At 34.5% G+C, this 19,850-nt stretch overlaps 1 protein-coding gene across 1 annotated transcript; it reads left to right on the top strand.

Moving 5' to 3' along the window:
- Positions 1-545: 545 nt before the first annotated feature.
- On the top strand, positions 546-16,682 carry LOC113062620 (diacylglycerol O-acyltransferase 1-like). Its single transcript, XM_026232597.1, has 17 exons — positions 546-1,006; positions 3,477-3,564; positions 8,551-8,591; positions 9,370-9,455; positions 9,615-9,667; positions 9,824-9,929; positions 10,242-10,370; positions 11,926-12,000; positions 12,122-12,225; positions 12,315-12,353; positions 12,440-12,481; positions 13,229-13,273; positions 13,687-13,799; positions 14,939-15,004; positions 15,196-15,283; positions 15,378-15,440; positions 15,514-16,682. The coding sequence occupies exons 1-17, from the start codon at positions 810-812 to the stop codon at positions 15,673-15,675; spliced, it is 1,497 nt and encodes a 498-aa protein (XP_026088382.1). The 5' UTR covers positions 546-809; the 3' UTR covers positions 15,676-16,682.
- The last annotated feature ends 3,168 nt before the right edge of the window (positions 16,683-19,850 follow it).

The following is a 19,850-nucleotide window of genomic DNA, read 5'->3' on the forward strand; positions in this document are numbered from 1 at the left end:
CTTTCAATACAAAATAACTTAATACACATACACACATGAGTATTGATTATGTTTAAGTATAGTTTAAAAATAATTACAATTAAAAAAATAAGAAGACTAAAATATATAATGATGCAATATTTGAATGTAATAATAACACTGCCACTTGTAAATTTACTACTAATAATCATAATAATAATAAATAAATCGTAATCTCAGAACAACACGTGCAATAAATCTAAATATCTCAGACGATGTGATGTTTGTCTCACATCAGAGATAAAGCCAAGTACATTTCTTGATATGATTTTCTTTAAAACGAATGAAATACAGCAAACAGGGTAAATATTATGGAAAACATATTAATTATTATAACCCGAACTTGTGTTTACAATGCAGCAATCTGCTTCGACTTTAAATAAGGCCTATACGAAAACTTGGCAGATTTACAGAAACTTTCCAAATGTTTTGGATAGCTAAAAAAATACATGTATTCAATTTGCTATTTGTGAATTAGACGATACTGTATATGTCTATCATTGCATCACCAGCGAGACACGAAGTTCTTTATACAAACACTATTTTATGGCTATTTTTATGACATACTTATGTTTTAACTCTAGTGTGATCAGTGGCTTTATGGTTGAGGAAATTGTGCCATGGTGCATCTGGGTGTCACCACGCTCATTGCGCAACATTTTTTACGCAGCGCGGAAGGCTTGCTGCGCCGCGTCCTGCTCGGTGCAACGCGCGGATGATACCAAAGATCGGCGAAACGGGAAGAACATGACAGAAACGATGCCTCTGTTTGCTTCATTATAATCGCGAACATGGGCGACAGAAGCGAGAGGAGCTCGGCGAGGCGCAAGCGGAGAACCACGATCTCCGGAGACGCGGCGGGAGCCCACGCGAAGCGCGGCGGCGCGGGAGAGACGCTCAGCGGGCAGCTGAAGGAGAAAGAGCAGAGGCACGAAACACCAGCGAATAAACACAAGAATCACAACGATGCTGGCCATGACTCCTTCAGGTAAATTATGTTATGAAAATATGTTTTTGACTTGATTTGTGCAGCATGTCTCGCTCTCTCTATCGAAGAAGATGCTGATACTGTAACAGAAATACATATACATGTACAGGGCCTATGGCTTTTTATTTTAGTATTATTTATATAATATTATGTACATTTTCCAGTTTTCATCATTTTAATTAATTAATTTTGTTATGTGGAATGTTATATTTTATTATAAATATTTATATTTATCCAATTTTTAAGTGTTTCATCTAATATTCATATTTTCTTTTATTTTTGCATTATTTCAGTTACCGAAAACATAGTTTTTTTAATAGTTTGGGTTAACAATAACAACACTGTTTATTAACTTCATAATGCACGATTATTAACACTGTAACAGTTACAGTATACTGTAACATATACTGTACATATGCACAGGCATAAAGGCAGTGCTTATTTAATATTGTATTTTTCTCAAATTCTCAATTAGCTTAGAATTTCATTTTAATTTAATATAAATATGAATATATTAGAAAATGAATTTATTTTATAAATATTTCTATTTAGCGTTTTATGTTTCAGCTTTAGATACAGTAACTTTAGTAATCAGTTTGAATTGATTTAGTTTTTTTTTTTTTTTTTTGTAGGTTTGAGTTTTTATCTAATGTTCATATTTTAATTAATTTAAGCTTTTTTTTATTATTATTATTACCAGAAATTATTTGTAATCATTCTAGTTTTAGTTAACAATTACAGCACTGTTTATTGGACATGCACCCTGGTAATCTCATAATGTATCATAATAGTAACACTTTAACAATATCAAAGCAAGTTAGTTTAAAGATAAGACAGCACAAGAGCACTTTTAAAGCAAAACAAGTTTGCTTTGTTGCAAATGATCATATAGTGGTATAAAGTTCTTATACATGCATGCATATTTGTTTATTTTCTATTAACCAATGACAAACGTATGGATGTGAGTTTAGTTAAACATTGTCTGTATGCACATATTCAGTTAATTACTATACGTTCAGAATTTGATAGTCACTATACTAGATTAATTAAGGCTTTGTGCCTTCATATGCACAGTGAAGAATGGGAGGAAAGTTTAGGGAGGTCAGGACTGAGAAATGGGGCAAGGGAGCACATGGATTAATCACAGTATCATAACTCTAGCAGCAGTCAGTTGTGTACAGTGTTTCACTTCAGTACATGGGTCACTCTATTGTATAATAGTCCTAAACTGAGAATGGAAGTGAAAGATCTTGTGTAGCGCCGGTTCTCATTTCCATTTGACAGATTCATTTAGTTTTTAATGATGTTCACAAAAATATATATAAATAGCATGCTTCCTGTGCTATATGCTTCCTGCGCTATTAATATAATGATGTAGTGATAATATAGGTATTGGCATTTCCTGGTAATAATCTTCACATTTGCATAGTATACATACTGTGTGTCCTGCAAATGTAGAATGAGTTGACCCAGACACAAAAGCTTTGTATAGTTTATTATTAGTATTTTGTAATTTTTTAAATGTTTATATCGAGTTTTAGTCATTTTAGTACTTCATCGACTTCGATCTTATTTTATTTTATTTAATTTATACATTTATTTTAATTAATTTTTAAGTTTAATAATTATTAGTATTTCAACTTAAGCTCAGTTGATTTCATTTAGTTGCCAAGTCAACATTTCTAATTGATTTAACTTTACGTTTTTCACTTAATGTTAATATTTCATTAATTTATACATTTATTTTAATTTAATTTAATGTTTAATAATTTTAGTACTTTATCTCGAGCTTATTTGATTTAATTTAGTTGCCAGGTCAACATTGAAAATTTTCAATTTCAATTTGAATATTACATTTAGAATATTTAATCATATTTAATTTTCAAATGGCTTTTAAAATCATTTTAGTTAGCAGTAACAACAGTGGTGTAGATTGTCCACAAAAGAAAAAAGCATTTTAGGTGAAGGTGTGAAGATCTGAAATCATTGATAATAACGATAAGATCATCATGACCACAATCTTTAATAACCTTTATCAACCACGCCTCATACACACACACACACACACCGAGAGCTTCCTTCCTGTATACTGAGTCATATTGCTCAAACTCTATAGCATTTCCTCTCCGATTAGCTTGTGTATCTTATAAACTTGGTGTCTTATAAAGAGTGTCTGGGATGCTACAACGCCTGAATGTCATTGCATCAGACAGCAACATATCAAGTGTAAATGCACTCTAATGGTGCAGGACCTTTTTTTTCAGAACTGCTTTATTTGAAATAGATGACACTTTGTTGATATGTTGTTCCCTGCAATGACATGCCATACTGTAAGTGTCCAATACTTTTTCAGTCTGTAGTCTGAGGCCTTCAATAGCTGTTAAAGTAGACCAGAAATGCATATGCAGTTATTATTGGGTAGAAAACATGTGATCAACTGCTGTCTGACTCATTTTGTCTGTCTCTTCAGCTGCCACAAGCTGCAGGAGTCGCTGCTCAGCTCCAACAGCGGCTACAGCAACTACAGAGGAATCCTCAACTGGTGTGTGGTCATGCTGGTAAGATTTAAAATTATGCATTTAGCAGACGCTTTTATCCAAAGCGACTTACATTGCATTCAGGCTAACCTTTTACCTACATGTGTTCCTGGGTAATCGAACCCCCAACCTTGCGCTTGATAACGCAATGCTCTACCACTTGAGCTACATGAACACTAAGATTTCAGGCCGAATGGCAATTAATGTCTAATATTGCATGCCCATAAAATATCCATGTTTTCTTTAGATGAGTTTTGTTTCTTCATTTGGAGAAACGTAATATTACATCACAAACCAAAGGATCCTCTGCAGTGAATGGGTGCCGTCAGAATGAGAGACCAAAGAGCTGATAAAAACATCACAATAATCCACAAGTAATCCACACCACTCCAGTCCATCAGTTAATGTCTTGAGAAGTGAAATTCTGTGTGTTTGTAAGAAACAAAGCCATTATTAAGGCGTTAACTTTAAACTGTTGCTTCTAGATGAAATCCTTAATCCATAATAACACTTCCCCCTGTGAAAAAGTCCTTCTCCTGTTGTCTCTCACATCAAAATCCACCCAAATATTTGTTCAAAACAGTTTTGGACTGTTTTTGCCTGTAAACAGAGCTTTATCTGTGCATCTCTGTTTATCTGTGCTCTCTCCCTATTCAGACGAGACGACATTTTCACTGGAGAAAGTAAGATTATGGAGGACTCGCAAAAAACTTCTTAGTAATGTATTTGTTTCTTACAAACACGCAGCTTTTGTCTTCTCCAGATGTTAACTGATGGACTGGAGTGGTGTGGGTTACTTGTGGATTATTGTGATGTTTTTATCAGCTGTTTAGACTCTCATTCTGACGGCACCCATTCACTGCAGAGCATCCATTACTGAGCAAGTGATGCAATGCTACATTTCTAAAAATCTGATGAAGAAACAAACTCATCCTTATCTTTATGGCCTGAAGGTGAGTAAATTTATTGCAAATTTTTATTTTGGTTGAATTATTCTTGTAACTGTATAAACCCTACTCTGGAGGCATATGGAAATGTAAGTCATTGGCCCTTATAAAACATCGTAGGGGTTTGGAGAAAGAAGTAAGGTTCTGTCTTTACGCCGTGTGTAGGTAATGTAAGATCACTGTCGGCTTGAACATTTGAATGGCTTGGGTCTGATGGCACTGGTTATTTTTGTTCTCTCTGCTGCTGGAATCTTTCCCTGTGTTTGTCCTCAGATGATCTGGAACAACAGAAATCAAATCTGTCTAGAAGGAAATGTCTATGACCATGCATTTGCTTGAATGATGATCAAAAAAGACTATGTTTGCCCTTCATCGCGGTTATACGCGTCAAGTTCATTCTGGGTTGTTGTGAACTCAATAAGATTGAATTGAGTAAAAATTTGACCTTTATCCGCGGCTCCGTTCTCGTATAATCATATGACATGCAGCACAATGCCAGACGTGTTAGTTTGCACAAGCTGTTACAGAATACAGTTTCTGCAGTGAAAACAGAGAGAAGTGACTGAAGTTTAACTAAAGTTGTTGTGATAGCCTCGATTCACATGAGTTCCCACATTAAAGCGTATAATTCAACCCAGAGGGTGTTTATTCCTCCGCTCTCTCTCTCTCTCTCTCTCTCTCTCTCTCTGTCTGTCTGTTTTTCCACTCAAAAGAAGCAGCATGGTGTAATTTACTAGTTGCTGTTTGAGGTTTAATGCATTCATCTCATGTGTCAGACTTAAAACTCATTTATAGAGCAAGACTAATAAAAAAAAAAAAAAAATTATCTGAAGTGTAATTTTAGTATTCTGTTTTATAGTTTTATGTTTTTCATTTTGTTAGCAATATTTATTTTATTTTGTAGTTTAATTAAATTTTTATTTTACAAATATTCCTGTTTAGCTTTAATTTATTTTTATTTCACTTTAAAATTTTATTTTATCACTTCAATGTATGCTTATTAATTTCAGATTTCAGTTGGCTGACAAGGCAACAGTGTCAGCTTTATTTTAGTATTATTTCTATAATATTATTGTATTTTTATGTTTTGAATTATATTCTATTTTTATGTTTAATTCTAGTTTAAGTTTTAGTAATTTTATTTGTAATTTATTTTTAATTTATTTTATTTTGTTTTTAGTAATTTTAGGACCTCAACTTAAACTTAAAGGTCAATTTTGTTTTATTTATTTATTAGTTTTTCATCTTATATTCATATTTAATTTGATTTCAGCTTTACTGAAAATTGTATTTAATAGTTTTCATTGGAATAAATTTAGTACATCAGCCTAATCTTATTTCATTTATTTTGCCATGGTTTATATTATTCTTTTTTTATATATAAATAGTTTTCTTAATTTTTTGAGCACTTTAACTTCAATTAATTTATTGAATATAGTTGCTAACTTTTCAAATGCCACAAACATGTTTAATAGTTTTACATTTAGAAATTTTGGTACTTCAGCCTTAGCTTCTTTATTCCAGGTAGTTGTTAAGGTAACTTTACATATGAATGCTGTTTTTTTTATATTACTGTATTTAAGACTGTATTTTTTGATTACCAAAAACACTCTTTTAAATGTTTTAGTTAACAACACTGTTTATTGTAAATGCACCCTGGTTTTTCTATAATATACCAAATCTCACTGGAGATTGGGATGTTTTGCTGAATTCTTATCAGAGACCTTTGCCTGTCCTAGAATGAACTTTGACCCACTAACAGATCCTGCCAGCTATCGGCAGGCTATAAATACAGTGTCAATGAGTCTGACATGTAATATGCTGAGGATGTATGTGCTAACGCTACTTATGATGATGTGTCAATCAAAAGACAAACAGTCCTTCAAATGAATCTCAGTCTGTCAAAGAGTCTCTCTTCTCTGCAGTAATGAAAAATCAAACACTTCTGGAGATTATTTAAATGAATGCTCAGAAATGTCACCCGTCCTCTAAAAATAAACATCTATTTCACTCTGAACCGCTGAGAAACTGGAGCAACATCTTCAAAGACATGGAAAGCAAATCACCATTCTGAAACCAATGTTAATCCTCGCTGTGAAACACCATCGCATTGCTGTTACTTCATTTAAAAAAAACATATTCCAATGAATATCCTAAAATGTTTTAAATCCATTAATAGATCATTATGAAGGTACAGTAGAAAGGCGGCTGCATTTGAGAGATTTCGGCTGGAAAAAAAATAGATGGAGGGCAACTGTAGGGTCCTGAAAGTCAAAGTTTAATTCGGTTTCTCTTCTGAGTTTAAACAATAATCAATAATGCTTTAAAACTAGAGCTTGGAGATTTTTAAGTGACAACATTTTGTATAGAAAGTCAGTGTTATTTGAGTTGTTTTTAAAAAAAAATTTGCTAAAAACATCCACCGGTCAGGTGGCTGTTAACATAGAAATGTGGGTCTCTCTACACTATTACACTATTAAAGAAATTTAGGATAGAAAAAAATTTGACTCAGTGATTGATAGTAAATTTCACAAACAATTACACAGAAATGGCAAGTAATACATTGAACTGAACATGAAATTTTAGATATCAAAGTAGAGAAACTAAAATAGTATTTTCTTGTTAAAATAATATGTACTCCAATAATCTGCATTATACAAAGTTTTAACATAAACTAATAAAGTTAATGTCATGCATGTTTGCCATTCATACATAAATGACTGACAAATTAGGTTTATTAGTTTACATTAAACTCCCAATGGGAATGGAATGGAAATTTTATAAGCAATTTATATATATATATATATATAAATCCTACATTTAGGCCTAAATATTTATTGAAGGTTGAAATCAATGACAAGTCTCTTGGAAAAGAGCGTGTGTGTGTGTGTGTGTGTGTGTGTGTGTCATGAAATGAACCACAGCCTTTAAGCATTTGCCTTAGCATGGATCTATGTGCTAAATCAATTAGCGATACGTTTTTAATGAGGTCAGGGTTAAATCTGGCAGCTTTCCTTGAGCAAATCTAATCAAATGGCCTTTGGAATGAGAAAGTCTTTAGCAAATCCTCCTCTGTCATAAATCATCGGCGAATCTGCAGTTACAAGTGGCTCAAAGTCTTCAGGCCTTGTGTTTTGATTCAAAATTTCACCAAATCACAGTGAATTTAGTTTAAAAAAAAGCTGATGTGACATTCAGAACAAGTCAGTTTTCAGTAGCTGAGTCTGAAATATGAGCGCAGAAACCTAAAGCATGGAAACTTCTCTAAAGGGTCAGAGGTCAGATGTGTTTATCACACTGGAGAGCTTTATCTGAGGTTGTCTATGATGTTGTGCTGTAGACTTTGTTCTCTGCTAGTGACAGCTGTACAACACACATTCACTGGGGAGAAGCATATATCTTTCTATTTTAGAGTGAACAAATGTATGCTGAACATCTTAAAGGAATAGTTCACTCAAAAGTTAAAAACCATTACTTCATTTGCTCACCAATGGATGCTCTGCAGTGAATGGGTGCCGTCAGAATGAGAGTCCAAACAGCTGATAAAAACATCACAATAATCCACAAGTAATCCACAGTTAACTTCTGGAGGATTTTTTTGTTTTATTTTTGGGAAAACTACTCTGTCAAAGGATCAGATTCAAATACAAAATAATTGTTTGGTTTTAATATCCAACCATAAATGTTTTAGCTCTATATTACATATGAGCAAAAACTTAATATTGCATTTTCTAGATTAAATTAAATTAAATTAAATTAAAATAAAATTAAATTTATGCATTTAGCAGACGCTTTTATCCAAAGCGACTTACAGTGCATTCAGGCTATCAATTTTTACATATCTATTATCTATTAGATATTTTTACATATCTTTTTCATATCATTCTAGATAAAAATAAACATATGAAATAGACTTGAGCCTGACATAACCATCTAAATCATCATATTTCTAATGTTAGACATAGGTTTTCCTCCAGTGCATCTCTTTAGTGTTACCTGTAGGCTTGAATACAAGTGAACCACAAATGCATTAAATTGGTTTCTTTGTTTGTGTTTAAAGGTTCTGTCCAATGCACGGTTGGTCCTGGAGAACCTTATAAAGTAAGTATATCATTAACATCATTTGTTGCTTAATTCATAAATAAACCGGCAATGGTAATGTGATTTCTCAAGCTCAGTGACTCACTAATTTCTGGCTAATGGTCCAGCTGAAGCGTCTGAATGAGACAGATAATGACCGTGCCCGCCAGCAACTAAATACTTGTCATTAAGCAAAGACTTTCATCCAGAGCAGCGTATAGTGCAGTAATCGCTGCTCGTCCTCTGGAGAAAGACCTGTTAAATGGCAGCAGTAATAATGAAGAAACTCTCCGGTTTGTTGGTTGCTTCTATCAGGTGTTGAACACAGGAGCTTTGGCTTCTGGGATTTTTCAGATCGTTCTCACTATTAAAAAACATTTATTCAGCATTAGCAAAAATGAGGCTTTCCCTAACAAACACCAATAGGGATACAGCCAAACGTATTCATTTATTTATTTCTTTGTTTGTTTGTATGAATAAAAAAAAGCTTCTTTTTTTAGAAGCTGTTAAATTAAGATTTTTGTTTAATTTTTGCATTGCATTTGTTTTTACATTGTGGCATTCTTCCAATTTTTATTGCTATGGGAAAAATCCCAAATATTTACATCTTTGTCATTTGTTATATATATTAAAAATCAACATAAATGAAATATGCAGTATACAGTATAAACAAAATGCATTATGCACATTAGCATTAAACAATGTTACACAGTATGATGAAAAATTCAAGGTAACATTTAACACATTAAAACATAAGGTTTCTCATTAGAAATGCATCTAATTCTCCTCTTGTCTTCAGATATGGCATTCTGGTGGACCCCATCCAGATCATCTCTCTCTTCCTGAAGGACCCGTACAGCTGGCCGGCTCCGTGCCTGATCATTGGTATGATAAGTGTGTGTGGTTTGTGACCTGTACTGCAGATTCATGCTGAAGACATCATTTCACACCACATTTACCCTTTCTGTCATGCATAAATATCCACGTCTATATTCCATGCATACTCAGTTCAATGTGCCGTGTCTAATCTGTTTGCTTTTGCAGTTTCCAACGTCTTTATAATGGCAGCTTTGTACATAGAGAGAAAGCTATCTGTGGTGAGTTGCATGCTGGGAATTGCATACATAGTTTTACAGATATAACCAACTACACTAAAGAGTGAGTTTGTTTATTGCAGGATAAATGTACATCTGTTAGCACAAGTGTTTTCATTGCTGGTTGGTTTTAATAAAGTCGTGTTATTTCTTTTCCAGGGCACCGTCTCAGAGTGCACCGGAACATTCCTTCACTGCATCAATCTTGCAGCTCTTTTATTTGTCCCAGCCGGTACAGTCCTCAGTGTGTCCTCGATGACCCCAGGTATCATCCTCCATCAGTGTGCATATCTTCATACTAACACCTTCAGCCTCAGGTCTTTAAGAAAGTGTCACTATAGCATTGTTTTCTCATGCACTAACTAAAAAGATAATAATAATAAATAAAACAAATCTATTAGTGGTTGTTTTTACTTTTGGCCATGTGATTTGGTTGTTTTTAATGAGAAAATGATGCTTTTGATGTAATCTTTTATCATAAACATTGACTAGTCACTATGTATCACTACATTTAGAAACTGTTTATGTCATATGTCTTGTATGTAAGTTCTGGGGTTCTTGTGTTGTTATGTTTCAGTGGGTGGTGTTGTGGCGTTGGGTGTCTTCACTGTTCTCTTCCTCAAGCTCTATTCATACAGAGATGTCAACAAATGGTGCAGAGAGATCAGACGCGCCAAAGCCCGAACCCTGTCTCGCTCTCACTCCTGTAAGTAACACTCCAACCTCACCAAAAACCACACACATTTTTATCATGACATCAGGCATATTTTCATTTTCACACGCATTTCTTTGCATGACTGCAAACACTTCTAGATACACAATCACTGTGTTCTGAAATGCATAATTGCACAAATCTTATTGCAATGCACATATAGCAATTATAGCATGCATTAGAGCTAACATTACAATAGATTGCTCTTGTATGAATGCACTGTTTTGATTTGCATTTAATTTTTTATTTTGCACCAATAACACTTGCCACTTGTTCTTCTATCTCTCCTGTAACACCTGTGGTTTATGAATCTTGTGTTTTGTCATCTGTTATGTGCTCTTAGTGTTTGTTTGAGATGTGATTTCTGCTTGCTCAGTGTCTGTGCATGAGCATAGTGCCACATACTGGACAAAGAAAAACAGCACATTTGCTGTGAACTTATTAGCATCATTTATATAAACATGCTGAGTGTTGAGGGCAAATTAAAAGTATCTAATTAATAAAGAAATAAAAAAAACAAAAATACCCAGGCAACTGTCTACTAAACACTGAAAGTCTGAAAAAAATGATGCAGAAACTATTTTCCACTGAGAAATTTTCTAGTAAGTTTTATAATTACTTACAGAGAAACAACAACTAATACATTGAATTAAATCTGAAATTTTGAAAGAGTAAGACTGAAATAGTTTTTGTTACTTGAAATAAAATAAATGTTAGCTGAAAAAAATATATAAAAATGTTTTAATTCATCTAGTTACCAAGTCATAAGGGTAAATTTTTCTAAATTGAGATTTATATATATCACCTGAAAGCTCAATCAATAATCTTTCCATTGATGTATGGTTTGTGAGGAGGACAATATTTGACCGAGATACAACTATTAGAAAATCTGGAATCTGAAGGTGCAAAAAAAAAAAAAAACTAAATATTGAGAAAATCGCCTTTGAAGTTGTCCAAATTTAGTTCTTAGCAATGCATATCACTAATCAAAATGAAGTTTTTACATATTAACAGTAGGAAATGTACAAAATATCTGCATTGAACATGATCTTTACTTAATATCCTAATGATTTTTGGCATTAAAGAAAAATCTAGAATTTTGACCTGTACAATGCATTTTTGACTTTTGCTACAAATATACCCCAGTGACTTAAGACTGCTTATTTATATATATATATATATATATATATATATATATATATATATATATATATATATATATATATATATAACAAAAACTAATAAACATGGCAAAAACTAAATTTGTTAGTAATTTGTTAATAACTAAACATAAAATGAAACTGGGAAATATAAAAATAGTATCTCTGTGATACTAAAATACAGGTATCTGTAGTATTACTGGGTTATGTAAACTTCAAACTAAACTCCAAATGTTGTTAAGCCAACTTGCAAAAGTCTTGACCTGATGAGGTTTCATATTCTAGCATGATCAAGGAGTGTTATCATACTCCGCTCTGTGTTTTTGGTCTCTTAGCAGAGAGTATCTGAATGAATGCAGTGTGTGTTAATGTTTCATTTTCTCCTGTAGGCCCATCTGTGCACAAAGCCAACGGCACGACTGGATACACACACGTGAGCTATCCAGGAAACCTCACACACAGAGGTCAGTCACTACAGGACAAACACAGTTATGAAGGAGGTTCAGTAATAGATGGAACATATGAATTCAAATGTATATAAATTTAATAAATAACTCATTTCTTTTTTTTTCTTTTTTTTTACAGACATTTATTATTTTATTTTTGTTCCAACTCTGTGTTACGAGCTGAACTTCCCGCGGTCTCCCCGGATCCGGAAGCGTTTCTTACTGCGTCGACTGCTTGAGATGGTGAGTGTATGACAGCAGACGCTCTCCTGAGACACACGCTTACAGTTTGCTCTTTCTGATCATTTTATATCAATTCTTCTTTCTTGCAGCTGTTTTTAATGCAGTTAATGATTGGACTAATACAGCAGGTATGCAAATTAAATCAAAGTTCATGTATATATGTTGCATGATGTTTTTAATGACTTTTATTTATTATTCATTTATTTTTTGATAGTGGATGGTTCCGACGATTCAGAACTCAATGAAACCTTTTCAGGTAGAATCCCACTTTAATGTTTTAAACATGTAAAGCCTGATATATAAAATTATATTTAGAAAAACCTAATGTTTTGAAATGGTTGTTTGAACCTTTAGACAAAAATAATGTTTGCATGTGTTTGTTTTGTAAAGTAGCATATTTGATACATCAAGCTTTGTTAGCTTTCTCATATAGTATGATATTATATATATACTGCTCAGTTTAATTCAGAGACCTAAACTGAGCAACAATATGCAATATGGTGAAGATGCTGATATTAATATGGACAAAAAGCAATGATATTCTGATAGCTTGTAAATCAGTGTGATCTATATAACAGTATACCAGACTACATACATAAAATGAAATAAATATCAGATGTCACTCTACAGTATATCTCCCAATAATATCTTGATATTTAAATGTTTAGTTTTATGATCAAAACATATAATGCAACGTGATACAGTGATGATTAAGAGATTTTTGAAAGCCTTTGAGACATAAAATGATGTAGGCATTATCAAGTAAAGCAATGTCCAGTACACGAGAAGCACAAGCTGAAGCTATACTTTTGTGCAATGATAGTAAAAGGTCTCTTACTTGCTAAAACGTATGAATCAGTCAACAGAAAAATGCATTGAAATTGAAGGTTGCCAGGGGTTGAACTAGTTCGGCATACAAAAAACACTTCTTTAGCATGCTGTTTTTATCCATTTATCCTATTTATCTACTTATTGATCATAGAGTCTCTGGCTCTTTTGACAGGACATGGATTTGTCCAGAATAGTTGAACGTCTGCTGAAACTTGCGGTAAGAGAAACAAATGCAAACAGATGCTGTTGCTTTATGGTTTCTACTGCTTTCACTGTGGAACCTGCTGTGGCTATGGTGCGAAATTTAGGCCCTCATCAAATTCAGTTCAAGTTTTCCCTTTTGCAGCTGATCAGCTCAATATAGTCATAAATAAACAATCTAATTAGCAGTCAGCTAATAATTCATTTAGAAAACACTTTTAATTTTTGTATTATGTTAAAACTATGTAGCAAACTGAATGGTACAGTTTAGCATTATACGAAATATTTAAATGCTGAATGCCACGATTGACCAATCAGAATCAAGGATTCAAGCAGCTTGAATTTCACAGCTGATGTCATATTTGTGGCCCCTCCTCCTCAGAGTGTCTAATGGCACAAGCCCCGCCCCTTCTCCCTGTCCCACTACAGGTGCCCAATCATTTTATCTGGCTCATCTTTTTCTATTGGTATTTCCACTCCTCTATGAACTTCGTAGCGGAGCTCCTGCAGTTTGGAGACCGCGAGTTTTACCGCGACTGGTGGTGAGTGGCTTCCTCCGTCCAGAGCTGATTCAGGCTTATCAAAACCTGTAGTAGTAAAGGTCCATTTACACCAAGGATGGTAACTATAAAAATAACTATAACTGTAAAGTTTTAATAATCCTTATAATTCTTTGAGAAGTATCACTGGAATCACTATTTATTTCCAGATAATGAATGATAAAAACATTGACAATCAGAATCCACTTGAATTTAAGGAGCTTAAACATAAAAAAAAAAAAAATGCAGTGCGTTATAATAATAAACAACAGTATTTTACATTTGTTTTTACGCTATACAGTTTTTTATAGTTATCATTCGTATTGTAAGCGGTCCTTAACTCATAAGAGAATTGCTAAATCTACAACACAGCTATTAAAATAACACAGAGGAATAATATCATTGGATATGGAAGCCTGTTTATGTCACAAAAATAAAATAAAAACGATAATTGCAATCTCACAATTCTGACATTTTTCATGCAATTTTGAGTTTCTATCATAATTCTGACCTTTTATCTCATAACTCGGAATTGTTTTCTCACTATTCTCAGAAAAGTCATAATTAACTTAGTTAACTTGAAATTGTGAGAAAAAATATCATTCTGAATTATCGCGAAATAGATTTTTGATTTTATTTTTACCTCAGAATTCTGAGAAACAAAGTTATATTGTTTTTTAATTATGTGGGAGAAACAGACTTCATTAGTTGCATTCACTTTTTTAGAGTGATTTGTTCAGAATCCAATGCTATATCAGAATCCATCCAAATTTAAAGAGCATTTAAAGGGGCAGACAACAAAACTGCACAATTGTTATAAACAGAACATTATTGTCTGTTGGGGTGGATGCTAATATAGTTATTGTTATGGTTATGGTTATAATGAATGGACCTTGCATTACTTTTGGAGTCACTGTTGTATCCTTATTTCCAGACCAATATCAAAAATAATGTCCAAAATTCATAAAATAGTTTAAAAAAAAGTTTTTTAAAAACACATTTGCATATTATTTATTTTTATTTATTAATTTAGCATTTAATGCATCACAATGCAGAAGTAAAATAGCATGCAAATGCCATTTCATGAGAAAGTCTTCACACAGTGAAGTTTGGTGTTTGACTGATGATCTTTATATGTGCAGGAACTCTGAAACAATTCCGTATTTTTGGTCAAACTGGAACATTCCTGTTCACAAGTGGTGCCTAAGGTGAGCCGAGTTTATCAGCTTATGTGATTGGATTTGTCTGTTATTTGTGCACCAGAGGTGATTTTTATTGCAGCAGTGTTGAGCTTTGTGTTCATATTACGACAGAAATCAGTTTTGGGATAAGTTTTTGGGGTCTGTTCATGTCTTACAGCAGTTTGTTCATTGATTTCTCATTTTCTGTTTCCCTTCAGACACTTTTATAAGCCCATGTTGGTGAAAGGAGTAAATAAGTTAGCAGCTCAGTTAGCCGTGTTCTTCATGTCTGCGTTTTTCCATGAGGTCTCTTTGCTCACTTACATTGCTACGATTTACAGTCAGGTTATGTTCCTGTGTCTTTAATAGTCCTGACAATGTTTTGTTTATTTTTTGCCAGTATTTAGTGAGTGTTCCTCTAAAGATGTTTCGCCTCTGGGCGTTTCTGGGAATGATGGCACAGGTCAGTCTTAAATATTCAATATTGCTTGAACATCAAACTAAACGACTCATTTCACATTCTGCTTCTGTTTCAGATCCCGCTCGCCTATTTTGTGGGCCGATTCTTGAGGGGAAACTATGGCAATGCTGCTGTCTGGATGTCGCTGATCATCGGCCAGCCGATCGCTGTGCTCATGTACTTTCATGACTATTACGTGCTGCATTATGGCAATACGGCAGAGGGCGTCACGGCATGACGCAAGCACTTCTGCATTAAAGAAGTTGAATGTAAAACAATGCATATATTTTTAGAAGGGAAATTTTTCGATTTTTAACAGACTTCATCCCAAATCGAATGTGATCATTATTCCGAATGACTTGAGCAGGTGTGTTTTATAATGTGCAATCTAATGTTAACACTGCCGAGCCAAAGCAGCACATCATTGCAATGCCTTCTCAGTAATATTTCATACTTGACATTTTCATACTAAGATGATCAATCAAAGAGGCGCAAAATCAAAAGTGCATTTGTATTTTTCCAAATGCATTTCAGAACTCATGTCTCCAATATTAATGTCATGTTTTTTTATTCTCTGTGCTGTTGCTTTGGTAGTGCGATTGACTGAATCTGTGAGTTTTTGCACTTTATTCAGAAATGCATGATGTTTGTCAACCTTTTAAAGGTTCATTTAAAGAATGTAAATGCTCTTATGTTGATTTCAAAACTTGTTGATTTTATGAGACGTGTTAAGTCAGTGCATTATATCAGCATTGTACATGAATCTGTGAAATTTTTCAAGCCAAAATTATATTATGTGCCATTTAATTTGCCTGTAGTGTTATTTAAATGGGTTTTAATGGGATTCAAGTACCAAGGTGGCCTAAAAAGATGCTAGATGTTCTAGAGCATGTAAATTTTCTCAACTCAAATTTGAAAACTATTTTGAGGAGTTTTTGTCTACTGATTTTTTTATTTCGGAAAGACATTTCTCAAGACTTTGTATGTATCGCTCTCGGCCGCATTTTTGTTCCTGTCAAATCCATCCTGGGCTGGTTGTGTAAACTACTTAGACTGGTACAAAAAAGTTAGATTGGCCTAATCTTAGTCAGAAAAGTAAGACTGATTTAAGACTGTCTAAGTTGGTCAAAGTATTTCTTAAGACAGTCTTATCATAGTGGCTATGTTTGTGTAACTGGCCCTTGCTTTAAATATCTTGAGCATTTAAAGCAGCGGACAATAAAACTGCAGCGTGCTTATAATAAACAATGTTATCATCTGTTGGTTTGGACACTTTGCAATCTTTATAGTTCGTATTATGAACGGTCTTTAACTCAAAATACTACCACATCACAACTATAACAACATAAGACCTTTTTTATTCAATAAAACCATCGACAGCCAATCAGAATCCCTCTTGACTTTAAAGAGCACGAGCATTGCGTAGCTATGATGTATTGGGAACGCCCCTTGGCTGTGCCGATTGTCTTAAGCCCGTATGGAATCATGCCAATCCGTCGGCTGATGGCGCGGGTGCCACCACGATGCCACAAGGTCGCCACTCTTATACCAGCGACCGCATCATCTGCTCCTCAGATTTCCTTTCTTCAGAAGTGGTCATTCTTTTTCAGAAGCGATTTATGTGGCCCGTATTTTGGCATCTTTCTCTTTTGCACTTTAGCGATTGCCTTCAGTGGAACCTTGTTTCTCCTTGTGGTGAAGTGTTATGAAGTTTCATCGCTTCCAGTCGTCATGCTCGACCTGCATAGAAAGTGTGTTAGATATATGGTTTTGTCACACAGGGGCGAGACTTTTTACAGTGCTTTGAACTGTGATTTTGTCTCAAAACTTTTGGCATGAGGCTTGCGGTTTTTGAGAAGGAGTTGTCCGTTTTCCGTTGGACGAATTGCGTGAGTCCCAGTCCTCTAAGCTCGACGAGTGTTTCTTGAGCATCCCTAATTCTCATCCCTCATAAAGAAAGCTGCCATTTTTCATGCGCGCACTGTCAGTGTTCCTTCCTGGGACTTATCGTCTTGGAGGGCTTATTGGAGTCTCCTGAACGAATTCTTACCCTTAAGGTGATGCTCCTGTTGGCGTTGGCTTCTATCAAACGCTTAGGGGATTTGCAGGCTCTCTCTGTTAGCGAGCCATGCATGGGGTTTGCTCCTGGCCGTGTTAAGGTATTTCTATGACCCAGGCCTGGTTATGTTCCCAAGGTCTATTTCTCATCATTTCGCTCCCAGGTGTTTGTGCTTCACTCCTTCTGTCCTCCTCCTTTTGCTTTGTTTGAGGACGAGAGGCTTCACGAGCTTTGAAGCTCTATGTGGACCACTCTGGTCAATGGAGCAATTCCTCCCAATTGTTGGTGTGTTTTGTTGCTGGCTGCAGAGAACTCATCGCATCAAAATAGGATTTCTCATTGGGTAAGGGATGCTATTTCACTTGCGTATGAGGTCTCTCTTCAATGCTATGTATTCAAGCTCATTCTACCAAGAGTGTTGCTTCCTGTCAAGCTCTTTTCAGAGGAGTTCCCCTGGAGGAGATCTGTGTGGCGGCAGGTTTTATAGCTTGGATTTAGATGCGGCTCATGGTTCCCAGATTCTTTCAGCTTGAACCAGCTATAACCGCAAATAATGGACACCACATAAGAAATCAGGCTGTATTTTGCTAAATACTTTTCTTAAAACTTGGTACTAGACTTTTGAGTGCATCCTGTTGGTCAAATGTTGTAAATATTTTTTTATATTTTCTCAAATATTGTGAACAGAAATCATTGTTTTATTGTCCTCTGATTATATGGTTAAAACATTTCGGCTGCTGCCGAGCTTGGACCCATCATTATTATTATTTGGATCTAGATAACAGTTTTAGGTTGACTCATAATTTACCACGGTTATGATAATACTGAGATGTACATTGTTGCTGCTGCAATCAGGTTTGATAACAGATGCATAGAATTTTTGAATTGTGTTTGAAGTACAATTCATTTGAGAGACATTTAATAAGCAGCCGATTTTTCCAGTGAAAGTCAAAATTTGTAACCGAAGACACTTTACGTTTTCCTTGCAGGTTTTAGCAGCTAATGTTCCAGTTTAATAAATCTTTTAAAACATCAGCATATCTCGTTGTGTATGAAACAGGGTATCTTCACATTTTTTAACAGCAAATTTAATGACTTTTAAGACCTTTTTAAGTCCTCTAAAAGGAAAATTTAAGACTTTATCTAAACAAAAAAAAAAGGGAAATGTTCAGTCCAACAACACAGATTGATGTGGCGAAGCATTAGTGTGGCACAACTCATCACAACCACGCTCAAGACAGGTCAAAGGGGTGCGAAAACTTTTATACCAAGTGCTGATTGACCTTACAACCCTGACATGGTTGACTATGTATAAACTATCAGCCTTTAAGGTACTTCAGGTAATTTCTAAATTCTGGCCCCTCATAGCAGTTTGAAAAAGACATGGAAGACAGCCCCAGGACATTACAAAAGCCCATTTCATCATACTTGATCTAAATTATGGTTAAATGTTGCTGCCTAATAGCCTTGAGCTGGGTTTGGGGGTTCTCCCCCAAGAAAATGTTGTTCAGGGTCTGATTAGTGTTTTCTATGTCATTTCAGACACAGATAAATGCAAGCACATTCAATAATCTATGCATAGACCTAATGAATGACAGACAATTGTAGGAAAGATCAGGATCAGAAATTTATTGCATGTTTCAGTTGTAGGAGATCCATGACTTTCCAATTTACTGTGGATACATCCATTGACACAGAAAGCATGTTCCTTAAATTAAGTTCCTTGGTGCCCTCCTGAAATTATAAAAAAATAAAATCGAAACAAAGTCCACCTCAAGAATGATAACATTTTCATTCATGTTCACTCAAATTAAATTTATGCATTTAGCAGACGCTTTTATCCAAAGCAATTTACAGTGCATTCAGGCTATAAATTTTTACATATCATGTGTTCCCGGGGAATTGAACCCCCAAACTTGCTTGCTTGCTAGATCAGTGCTCTACCAGTTGAGCTACAGGAACACTAGATTAGATGGTTTGTCTAAAGTAGTGATTCTCAAACTGTGGTCTGGGGACCACTGGAGGCATGCCAGATTACCAAGGAGGGTCTGTGAGCAAAAGTCATCAACCAAAATGACTGACATGGACTGTGACACCTTTGAACATTTCCAATTCACTTCTCATGACTTGTTTTCTAATCATGCACATTATTAGCAGGTGAAGTTAGCCATGGTTTCAGAAGACTAAAATGGCCTACATTTTTACATGCATTAGGGATGATCATTAAGCCAAATATGTCAAGTTTTTTTTTTTTTTTTATTGGCTAAGTGGTCCTTGATTTGAAAGAAAAAATGTTTGAGAAACAAGTTAAGCCATAATAGAGAATGCTCACAAATTGGGCCTATGTGATAGGG

The sequence above is a fragment of the Carassius auratus genome, chromosome 44 (assembly GCF_003368295.1).
Source record: "Carassius auratus strain Wakin chromosome 44, ASM336829v1, whole genome shotgun sequence".
Taxonomy (NCBI): domain Eukaryota; kingdom Metazoa; phylum Chordata; class Actinopteri; order Cypriniformes; family Cyprinidae; genus Carassius; species Carassius auratus.